This window comes from Entelurus aequoreus, linkage group LG13, assembly GCF_033978785.1.
Source record: "Entelurus aequoreus isolate RoL-2023_Sb linkage group LG13, RoL_Eaeq_v1.1, whole genome shotgun sequence".
NCBI classification, from domain to species: Eukaryota; Metazoa; Chordata; class Actinopteri; order Syngnathiformes; family Syngnathidae; genus Entelurus; species Entelurus aequoreus.
In genome coordinates this window covers 51,502,987-51,515,337 of record NC_084743.1, presented here as the reverse complement: position 1 = coordinate 51,515,337, position 12,351 = coordinate 51,502,987, and the positions used below count along the sequence as shown (strand labels likewise).

The following is a 12,351-nucleotide window of genomic DNA, read 5'->3' as shown; positions in this document are numbered from 1 at the left end:
TAATATTCTGGTTCCTACATTATATATCAATATATATCAATACAGTCTGCAAGGGATACAGTCCGTAAGCACACATGATTGTGCGTGCTGCTGGTCCACTAATAGTACTAACCTTTAACAGTTAATTTTACTCATTTTCGTTAATTACTAGTTTCTATGTAACTGTTTTTATATTGTTCTACTTTCTTTTTTATTCAAGAAAATGTTTTTAATTTATTTATCTTATTTTATTTTTTATTTTTTTTTTAAAAAGGACCTTATCTTCACCATACCTGGTTGTCCAAATTAGGAATAATAATGTGTTAATTCCACGACTGTATATATAGCGGTATCGGTTGATATCGGTATCGGTAATTAAGAGTTGGACAATATCGGAATATCGGATATTGGCAAAAAGCCATGATCGGGCATCCCTAATATTCACCATTAATTAGTTGCTTATTAACATGCAAATGAGTAACATATTGGCTCTTAATTAGTCATTATTAAGTACTTATTACTGTCTTATTCTGCATGACCAGTAAGCCATTAACTAAGAGTCTTCCCTCAATAACCTCAGAATTATTGCTTATTAGTAACCCTAACCCTAACCCTTATATGTTCCCCGAGTGTCCAAATAACTCTAAATGAAGTCTTGGTTACTTAGAATATGTTCCCCATACTAAAGTATTACCCATAACTTTTATCCCAGATGTATTGAGTGCTCTCATCTTTTAGGACCAACACTGTATTTCCCATTGAGAAAAAATGACGTGGTCGTTGCCTCAACACAATAAATTAACCTCTTTTTAAAGCCCATCCGGGTCTCGCGGTGCTGAGCGGGGACAAAGAGCTGCTCTCCTATTGGCTGCTGCCGTGTGCGCCCTGTTGTCCTGCAGCAGGACCAGCCCGACCCCTATTCTCATGCAAATCACGCCCTATAAATACTAACAAGAGCCTTGGCACAATAAAAGGCGCACGCAGCAGCAGGGCAGAGGAGAGAACCTCCACCGAAAGCAACATGGCTCCTTCTGCGCGGCTCGGCAAGGAGGAGGAGTGCAAAGCGGACAGAAAGGTAGACGAGGTGCTCCCGCGCATGCGTGACGGAGGTATTGACTGTTACCTTGCAGGTGAGGAAACCTCTGGTGGAGAAGAAGAGGCGAGCTCGCATCAACGAGAGTCTGCAGGAGCTGAGGGGTCTGCTGGAGGACTCGGACGTGAGTGCGACACCTCGCCTGCCTCTCTCTGTCTCGCAGACATGTTCACTCCCCGAGTGTGTCTCTCAGCAGCTGCACTCCAAGATGGAGAACGCCGAGGTGCTGGAGATGACGGTGAAGAAGGTGGAGGACATCCTGAAGAACAGGTCGCAAGGTAGGAGAGGGAGTCAGATTGTGCTGAGCGCAGCACTTTCAGCACCATTCTGGACAATCAAAGGAGGGCATTTTTATTTAAAAAAAATAAAAAAAAGGCTGAAACCTGGCTGGCTGACATATGCTAAATATCCATCCATCCATTTTCTACCGCTTGTCCCTCTCGGGGTCGCTGGAGGGGTACACCCTGGACAAGTCGCCACCTCATCGCAGGGCCAACACAGATAGACAGACAACATTCACACTCACATTCACACACTAGGGACCCATCCATCCATCCATTTTCTACCGCTTGTCCCTGTTGGGGTGGCGGGGGTGCCGGAGCCTATCCCAGCTGCACTCGGGCGGAAGGCGGGGTACACCCTGGACAACTCGCCACCTCATCGCAGGGGAAACACAGATAGACAGACAACATTCACACACTAGGGACCCATCCATCCATTTTCTACCGCTTGTCCCTTTTGGGGTGGCGGGGGGTGCTGGAGCCTATCTCAGCTGCATTCGGGCGGAAGGCGGGGTACACCCTGGACAAGTCGCCACCTCATCGCAGGGCCAACACAGATAGACAGACAACATTCACACACTAGGGACCCATCCATCCATCAATTTTGTACCGCTTGTCCCTTTTGGAGTCGCGGGAGTGCTAGAGCCTATACCAGCTGCACACAGGCGGAAGGCGGGTTACACCCTGGACAAGTCGCCACCTCATCACAGGGCCAACACAGACAGACATACACATTCACATTCACACACTAGGGACCCATCCATCCATCAATTTTCTACCGCTTGTCCCTTTTGGGGTCGCGGGAGTGCTGGAGCCTATCCCAGCTCCACTCGGGCGGAAGGCGGGGTACACCCTGAACAAGTCGCCACCTCATCACAGGGCCAACACAGATAGACATACACATTCACACTCACATTCACACACTAGGGACCCATCCATCCATCCATTTTCTACCGCTTGTCCCTGTTGGGGTGCCGGAGCCTATCCCAGCTGCACTCGGGCCGGAAGGCGGGGTACACTTTGGACAAGTCGCCATCTCATCGCAGGGCCAACACAGATAGACAGACAACATTCACACACTAGGGACCTATCCATCCATCGATTTTCTACCGCTTGTCCCTGTTGGGGTGGCGAGGGTGCTGGAGCCTATCCCAGCTGCACACTGGCAGAAGGCCGGGTACACCCTGGACAAGTCGCCACCTCATCACAGGGCCAACACAGATAGACACACACATTCACACTCATAGTCACACACTAGGGACACATCCGTCCATTTTCTACCGCTTGTCCCTTTTGGGGTGGCGGGGGGTGCTGGAGCCTATCTCAGCTGCATTCGGGCGGAAGGCGGGGTACACCCTGGACAAGTCGCCACCTCATCGCAGGGCCAACACAGATAGACAGACAACATTCACACCAGTGGCGTGCAGTCACTAGAGGCAGGGGAGGCGGGGCCTCACCTGACATCATGGAAAGAAAAGAAAAAAATTAAATTGTTATATGTATGCAGTGATTATACTAAAGTTATTTTCCATTTAACTTCACCAGTTTTAGATTATTTTTATTTTTATTTTCACATTTGCCGTTCAAATACTAAGAGACGGTGCGGTGATCAGCAGCCAGTTGAGGCACTTGTGCCTCACCATGGATTGCGACTCGGCTAACTGCTGGCCTGCTGTGCAGTGAGACCGTATTGCTATATGAATTATATTATACATTTCCATAGTTTAGTTAGCTGAAGTATATAATGTCCAGTGTATTTTGTCAACAACTGTATGTGTGTAACGTATTTTTAGTGCTGAGCATTCATAAAACTGCTGCGGAGACACACTGTGTGAGGCTCTATCATAACCCCGCCTCCTGGTGCCAAGTCTCCGCCGCAGAATGCAGCGCCCGACGGGAGCGCCGCGGCCACACCAACCAAAGCCCACACCCAAACCCTCCACGTGCAAGACCGAATCCACCCAAAAATAGTCACTTAACAAGAAGCCAAAAAGTGCAAAAACAACAATGCTCGCGCTGCAGGAGCCGCGAACGACCGCAGGGACACAACATTAGGTACACCTGCACTGCAGGTTCATATGTTTGTAAATCTGACTGTGATGATGCAGTCGTGCCTCACCAGACATTAACCTCACCGCACGCCACTGATTCACACACTAGGGACCTATCCATCCATCAATTTTGTACCGCTTGTCCCTTTTGCGGTCGCGGGAGTGCTGGAGCCTATACCAGCTGCACACAGGCGGAAGGCCGGGTACACCCTGGACGAGTCGCCACCTCATCACAGGGCCAACACAGACAGACATACACATTCACACTCACATTCACACACTAGAGATCCATCCATCCATTTTCTACCGCTTGTCCCTTTTGGGGTGGCGGGGGGTGCAGGAGCCTATCTCAGCTGCATTTGGGCGGTAGGCCGGGTACACCCTGGACAAGTCACCACCACATCGCAGGACACTAGGGACCATTAAAGTACCACTGATAGTCACACACACACTAGGTGTTGTGAAATTAACCTCTGCATTTGACCCATCCCCTTGTTCACCCCCTGGGAGGTGAGGGGAGCAGTGAGCAGCAGCGGTGGCCGCGCCCGGGAATCATTTTTGGTGATTTATCCCCCAATTCCAACGGTTGATGCTGAGTGCCAAGCAGAGCGGTAATGGGTCCCATTTTTATAGTCTTTGGTATGACTCGACCTACCGATCTCAGGGCGGACACTCTAACCACAAAAGTGATTAAATAGATTTATTGTTATAAAGGTGACAAGGCACATTTTTATGAGCGTCCATCCATCCATTTGCGACTGCTTTGTCCCTTTTGGGGTCACGGGGGGTGCTGGAGCCTATCCCAGCTGCACTCGGGCGGAAGGCGGGGTATACCCTGGACAGGTGGCCACCTCATCGCAGGACACTAGGGACCATTAAGTGATTAATTAGATTTAGTGTTATAAAGGTGACAAGGCACATTTTAAATTGTTATCTCTAAAGTCTATACTTCCCCTCCCCAGTTTATTGTATTTTATCTAACATTTATTATGCATCATTCCATTTTCTACCGCGTGCCCTTCTCAGGGTCGCAGGGGGTGCTGGAATATATCCCAGCTGCATTCGGGGCGGAAGGCGGCGTACACCCTGAACAATTCGATTTAAATATAATGAAAAATACATGATAAATATTATGCATATTTATTGATATACAAGAATGGATAGATAAATAAACACAATATTTACTATATTATGAATAATGCATGTAATTAACAAGATATCATTGAATTGAAATGTAATGAATTTCACCTTTGACACAAGTTTATCCTTCAAATATTACTTTTGTAGTATAATTATTGATATATTGCACCGTAAATTTGTGTTGAATAATACAGTTCAAAATCATACAAAATAATACAAATCTAACATACTATACATTTTAGACATGTTTATATATAATAACAATAATAAATAAATGCAATACTATTTTATTATGAATAATGCATGTAATTAATAGAATATCATTGGACTGATTACACATTTAATACATTACACTTTTGACTTGATTCTCTTGGCAGTTTTTCCTCAGATATTATTCTTGTAGTATAATTATTAATATACTGTAGTGAATATATTTGTGGTATATTACAAGTAAAAAATAAATATATACTATACACATGAATTTATACAAAATAACAATAATAAATAAATACATTTACTATATTATAAAAAAAATGTGTGCAATTATCATAATATAATTAAACTAATTACAAATATATTGCATTTCTCTTTTGACTTCAGTTTTTCCTCAAATATTATTGTTGTAGTATAATTATTGATGATTATTGATATACTGTACTGTATATTTGTGCAGTATGATACAATTAAATATAAGCAAATGTATTAAAAAATTATTAAACAACAATAATAAATAAATGAACAAAATTATTACTATATCATAAATAATGCAATAGAATATAATTGAATTGGTTACAAATTTCATGAATTTCATTTTTGATATTTTCTTTAAATATTATTGTACTATATTGATATACTTTACTGTATATGTGCGTAGTATAATATTGATAGATTGTTTATGTGTGATCCAAACATTACGACCATACAAACAATACACGCTGACAGTTGACAAGATGTTTGTTCACTGTTACAGCAGTGGTGTCTAAAGTGCGGTCAGGGGGCCATTTGGTTTTTATTGGCCCTCTGTATACGGCTGTCCCTCGTTTACTGCTGGTTATTGGTTCCAGACGTTAAAGGAATTTCTGTGAAGTAGAAATTCTTGTTTTAAAGGGAATATTTTCATAGGTTGAGGATAAAAACAAGTTTTTGACCTTCTAAATGCATTTTAGAGCCCTCTAGACATGAAATACCCGTATAGTTACCTTTACACTTGATTTACCTTATATAGTGGACATAATAAGAAAACGTATACTGTGCTGTAAGACAGTGGTCCCCAACCTTTTTGTACTTGCGGACCGGTCAACGCTTGAAATTTTGTCCCATGGACAAATTTTAGTAAAAAAAAAGTTTTTTTTTTTTTTTTTGTCATAAAGAAATACAATCATGTGTGCTTACGGACTGTATCCCTGCAGACTGTATTGATTTATATTGATATATAATGTATATATTGTGTTTTTTATGTTGATTTAATTAAAAAAATAAATTAAAAAACATTATTTTTATTTTTTTTTTGAAATTTCTTGTGCGGCCACAGCCCGGTACCGGTGGTTGGGGGCCACTGCTGTAAGACATAAATAAAACACAGTAATATAGATTGTCACACGTAGTTGGTAAACACAACTAGCCTGTTTAAATACTCTGCATCTGGTTCAATGATGATGATGAATCATGGTGCCAGTTTTATGCTTGAAAAAAAAAGAATTAGGCCAAAAATATGTAAAATTGTGTTTAAATATTTTAATATTTTTGATAAATAGTATGTCGTAGTCAAATGCGGAACAGTGATTAAGGTATGTTATGATTTTTTAAAATAATTATATTATCAAAAACCGTTATAGAATGAAGCATCAGAATTTGAAGTGCAAAGTGGCGAGTGTGAAGTCTATCTTTTAAATCAGGGGTCCCCAAACTTTTTGACTCCGGGGCCGCATTGGGGTAAAACAATTTGGCTGGGGGCCGCACTATATATATATATATACATATATATATGTATATATATATATATATATATATATATATATATATATGTATATATATATGTATATATATATATATATATATATATATACACATATATATATATATATATATATATATATATATATATATATATATATATATATATATATATATATATATATATATATATATATATATATATTATATATACAGTATATATATATATATATGTATGTATGTGTATATATATATATATATATATATATATATATATATATATATATATATATATATATATATATTATATATACAGTATATATATATATATATATATATGTATGTGTATATATATATATATATATATATATATATATATATATATATATATATATATTATCTAAATGTGTGTGTGTGTATATATGTATATGTAAATGTGTATATATGTGTGTATATATGTCTATGTATATGTCCATGTATATATGTGTATATATGTATATATATGTGTATATATATATATATATATGTATATGTGTATATATGTGTATATATGTATACGTGTCTATATGTATATGTGTGTGTATATATATATACAGTATATATTTATATGTATTCATACATATATATTCCTCGCGCACTAATTGACTTAAAGAGCGCACTTGCTGCATGTCACGTTATCGATGGTAAAATGCATTTTTAGACAATATGATTTGCCTGAGGGGCTAGGAGACGGTAGAAAATGGACTAGTAAGGACAAATTTAAAAAAAAAATTATAATACCAAAAAAACGCCCGAATGCAGCTGAGATAGGCTCCAGCACCCCCCGCGACCCCGAACGGGACAAGCGGTACAAAATGGATGGATGGATCCCTAGTGTGTGAATGTGAGTGTGAATGGTGTCTGTCTATCTGTGTTGCCCCTGCGATGAGGTGGCGACTTGTCCAGGGTGTACCCCGCCTTCCGCCCAAGTGGAGCTGGGATGGATCCTGGTAACTTTTTACAGTGTATAAACTTTACTATTACACTTTTGATTAGGGATGTCCGATAATGGCTTTTTGCCGATATCCGATATTCCGATATTGTCCAACTCTTTAATTACCGATACCAATATCAACCGATACCGATATCAACCGATACCGATATATACAGTCGTGGAATTAACACATTATTATGCCTAATTTGGACAACCAGGTATGGTGAAGATAAGGTGCTTTAAAAAAATAAAAATAAAATAAGATAAATAAATTAAAAACATTTTCTTGAATAAAAAAAGAAAGTAAAACAATATAAAAACAGTTACACAGAAACTAGTAATTAATGAAAATGAGTAAAATTAACTGTTAAAGGCTAGTACTATTAGTGGACCAGCAGCACGCACAATCATGTGTGCTTACGGACTGTATCCCTTGCAGACTGTATTGATATATATTGATATATAATGTAGGAACCAGAATATTAAAAACAGAAAGAAACAACCCTTTTGTGTGAATGAGTGTGAATGAGTGTAAATGGGGGAGGGAGGTTTTTTTGGGTTGGTGCACTAATTGTAAGTGTATCTTGTGTTTTTTATGTTGATTTAATAAACAAACAAAAAACGATACCAATAATAAAAAAAACAATACCGATAATTTTCGATATTACATTTTAAAGCATTTATAGGCCGATAATATCGGCCTGCCGACGTGTTGGGTTGCCGACCCCTGCCCTAATTCAACGTTGTTTTAATGTCTCGTGCCTGCTGGGTTATAACATAAACTTGGTAACACTTTAGTATATGGAACATATTCACTAGAGATGTGAATATGTCCGATAAATGCTTTAAAATGTAATATCGGAAATTATCGGTATCGTTTTTTTTATTATCGAGTTCGGTTTTTTTTGTTTGTTTTTTTTAAAATTAAATCAACATAAAAAACACAAGATACACTTACAATTAGTGCACCAACCCCCAAAAAAACCCTCCCCCATTTACACTCATTCACACAAAAGGGTTGTTTCTTTCTGTTATTAATATTCTGGTTCCTACATTATATATCTATATATATATCAATACAGTCTGCAAGGGATACAGTCCGTAAGCACACATGATTGTGCGTGCTGCTGGTCCACTAATAGAACTAACCTTTAACAGTTAATTTTACTCATTTTCATTAATTACTAGTTTCTATGTAACTGTTTTTATATTGTTTTACTTTCTTTTTTATTCAAGAAAATGTTTTAAATTTATTTATCTTATTTTATGAATTTTTTAAAAAAGTACCTTATCTTCACCATACCTGGTTGTCCAAATTACCGGTAGGCATAATAATGTGTTATTTCCACGACTGTATACATAGCGGTATCGGTTGATATCGGTATCGGTAATTAAGAGTTGGACAAAATTGGAATATCGGATATCGGCAAAAGGCCATTATCGAACATCCCTAATATTCACCATTAATTAGTTGCTTATTAACATGCAAATGAGTAACATGTTGGCTCTTAATTAGTCATTATTAAGTACTTGTTAATGTCTTATTCTGCATGGCCAGTAAGCTATTAACTAAGAGTCTTCCCTCAATAACCTCAGAATTATTGCTTATTAGTAACCCCCCAATAATAAAAAAAACGATACCGGTAATTTTCGATATTACATTTTAAAGCATCTCTACTTTTGATCATTTTCTTTTACTAGTGATAAAAAAAATGCTGACACTTGGAAATGGTGTATAGGGCAAAATAAGCTCTGCTTCTGTCTACTCCTTTTCGGCAAATGTAAAAAATAAAAGTCCTCCTTTCCCCCACAGAAGCGGACACACTGAGCCATGAAGCGAGCGAGAGGTTTGCAGCCGGCTACATCCAATGCATGCACGAGGTGCACACCTTCGTGTCCACCTGTCCTGGCATCGACGCAACGGTGGCGGCCGAGCTGCTCAACCACCTCCTGGAGTGCATGCCCCTGAACGAGGACCACGTCCAGGACGTGCTGACCGATCTGATCGCCGACACGTCCGGTAGCACGTGGCACGGCGGCGGAGACCCGCTGTGTTCCATACTGGCCTCCCCCGGAGGACGGAGCGTGTCGAGCAGCTCGCCCTTCTCGCCGGCCCCTTCCAGCGCGTCCGGCGAGGACATGTACTCCGACTTGGAGGACACCGACAGCGAGCACAACCAGAGCACCGCGGAAGCTTTGGAGAACAGGGAAGCTCTGGGCGTCCCCACAATAACCTGCCCCAGGTCTATGTGGAGACCATGGTAGAGGTACCGTGGATCATTACCCTTACGAGAGGAGACATACCCCACCCCAAAATAAACACTTAATAATCATCTACTCCTGCAATGAAGTTCTTTTATGGAATCACGCCCGGACTTTATGACTCTATGAAGACACTGGGATTACATTCTTATGAAAACGAAGAAAAATGTCTGCCTTTTTTTTTTTTTGATGACTTCCCTAAAAAGAGAGGAATTTCCTTTCCTCAAGTAGCCTGATCTTCCTCACAACTTCCCCACTAAGGACCGAGAAGGAAGAAAACCTTTTTTTTTTTAATGTACTGTAAATAGGATTGGTATTGGTACAAGAGAGCTCTTTTAGGAAAAAAAAAAGTCTAAGTTTGGCAGTGCCTCTGATTAATATAAATATTTTTTATCGTATTTGGGAAAGATTGTTAGTTTGTTTGTGCAGTAACCTCCTTTAGAATGTTGTGGTGTTATGATGTGTAGTCGACTGAATTTGATGAATAAAAAGATTGCAAAGAAAATACCTCATACTTCCATTATGCAGATTCACCCCCTTTGTTTATTATATGAATTGTACCTACTTACGCATCGTCAGTGATGGGCAGTAACAAGCTACAAACCCTGTTTCCATATGAGTTGGGAAATTGTGTTAGATGTAAATATAAACGGAATACAATAATTTGCAAATCCTTTTCAACCCATATTCAATTGAATGCACTACAAAGACAAGATATTTGATGTTCAAACCCATAAACTTTATTTTTTTTTTGCAAATAATAATTAACTTAGAATTTCATGGCTGCAACACGTGCCAAAGTAGTTGGGAAAGGGCATGTTCACCACTGTGTTACATCACCTTTTCTTTTAACAACACTCAATAAACGATTGGGAACTGAGGAAACTAATTGTTGAAGCTTTGAAAGTGGAATTCTTTCCCCTTCTTGTTTTATGTAGAACTTCAGTCGTTCAACAGTCCGGGGGTCTCCACTGTCGTATTTTACGCTTCATAATGCGCCACACATTTTCAATGGGAGACAGGTCTGGACTGCAGGCGGGCCAGGAAAGTACCAGCACTCTTTTTTTACGAAGCCACGCTGTTGTAACACGTGCTGAATGTAGCTTGGCATTGTTTTGCCGAAATAAGCAGGGGCGTCCATGAAAAAAACGGCGCTTAGATGGCAGCATATGTTGTTCCAAAACCTGTATGTACCTTTCAGTATTAATGGTGCCTTCACAGATGTGTAAGTTACCCATGCCTTAGGCACTAATGCACCCCCATACCATCACAGATGCTGGCTTTTGAACTTTGCGTCGATAACAGTCTGGATGGTTCGCTTCCCCTTTGTCCGGATGACACGATGTCGAATATTTCCAAAAACAATTTGAAATGTGGACTCGTCAGACCACAGAATACTTTTCCACTTTGCATCAGTCCATCTTAGATGATCTCGGGTCCAGAGAAGCCGGCGCCGTTTCTGGGTGTTGTTGATAAATGGCTTTCGCTTTGCATAGTAGAGCTTTAACTTGCACTTACAGATGTAGCGACCAACTGTATTTAGTGACAGTGGTTTTCTGAAGTGTTCCTGAGCCCATGTGGTGATATCCTTTAGAGATTGATGTCGGTTTTTGATACAGTGCTGTCTGAGGGATCGAAGGTCACTAATTGCACTTTGAAAAATGTTGTTCTTAAACTGTTTGACTATTTGCTCACACAGTTGTGGACAAAGGGGTGTACCTCGCCCCATCCTTTCTTGTGAAAGACTGAGCATTTTTTTGGGAAGCTGTTTTTATACCCAATCATGGCACCCACCTGTTCCCAATTAGCCTGCACACCTGTGGGATGTTCCAAAAAAGTGTTTGATGAGCATTCCTCAACTTTATCAGTATTTATTGCCACCTTTCCCAACTTCTTTGTCACGTGTTGCTGGCATCAAATTCTAAAGTTAATGATTATTTGCAACAAAAAAAAAATGTTTATCAGTTTGAACATTAAATATGTTGTCTTTGTAGCATATTCAACTGAATATGGATTGAAAATGATTTGCAAATCATTGTATTCCGTTTATATTTACATCTAACACAATTTTCCAACTCATATGGACACAGGGTTTGTACATGTAGCTAAACTACGTAGCTTAACTCTATTTTCCAGTAGCTTGTACTTTTTTAATGAGTAGCCTTTCCTGTAGCTTAGCTACTTTTAGACACATGTAGCCAGGTAGCTTACATCAAAGCTACAAGCTACAAAGAGAGAAAATAAACTGTGAATCCAGGCCAAAAGAAAACATGGAGAAAATACAATGACCTGGATGAATGAGAACATCCATCCATACGGAGAAAATCCACAATGATTGGTTGGTGTTCGTATGATGAGTCACAATTGGCTAAGGTTAGGGCAGAACATTACGGACTGGCCAATCAGAGGCAAGATAAGAAGGGTCATCGAAACTAGTAAGTAAAATCATAAGGGTCACGCATGTCACATGACGACGAGGGAGTCGGAGACAGAGGGACACTTCAAGCTGACGACTCAAAAAAAAACATACTTAAAAATGGCCGAGGAATTCTCTCTTGCAGATTAGATTTTTCCTCGAGTGATGAAGATGACGTGCAGGACACCCAAAATAATGCCTAT

General features: G+C 39.6%; 1 protein-coding gene across 2 annotated transcripts; it reads left to right on the top strand.

The window, feature by feature from the left end:
* Window positions 1-850: 850 nt before the first annotated feature.
* LOC133663892 (transcription cofactor HES-6-like) lies at window positions 851-10,223 on the top strand. 2 transcript variants are annotated; one of them, XM_062068615.1, is made up of 4 exons: window positions 851-1,054; window positions 1,110-1,196; window positions 1,269-1,350; window positions 9,284-10,223. In XM_062068615.1, the coding sequence occupies exons 1-4, from the start codon at window positions 1,001-1,003 to the stop codon at window positions 9,733-9,735; spliced, it is 675 nt and encodes a 224-aa protein (XP_061924599.1). In that variant the 5' UTR covers window positions 851-1,000; the 3' UTR covers window positions 9,736-10,223. The 2 variants fall into 2 exon arrangements, with proteins under 2 accessions (XP_061924599.1, XP_061924598.1); XM_062068614.1 differs by having other exon boundaries at window positions 1,266-1,350.
* Window positions 10,224-12,351: the final 2,128 nt, after the last annotated feature.

Bases quoted from the DNA above. Each gene is read 5' to 3' on its own strand.
- LOC133663892 (XM_062068614.1), top strand. From the start codon at position 1,001: ATGGCTCCTTCTGCGCGGCTCGGCAAGGAGGAGGAGTGCAAAGCGGAC. The intron at 1,055-1,109 runs GTAGACGAGGTG...GTTACCTTGCAG, and splicing joins AGTGCAAAGCGGACAGAAAG to GTGAGGAAACCTCTGGTGGA. The intron at 1,197-1,265 runs GTGAGTGCGACA...TGTGTCTCTCAG, and splicing joins GTCTGCTGGAGGACTCGGAC to CAGCTGCACTCCAAGATGGA.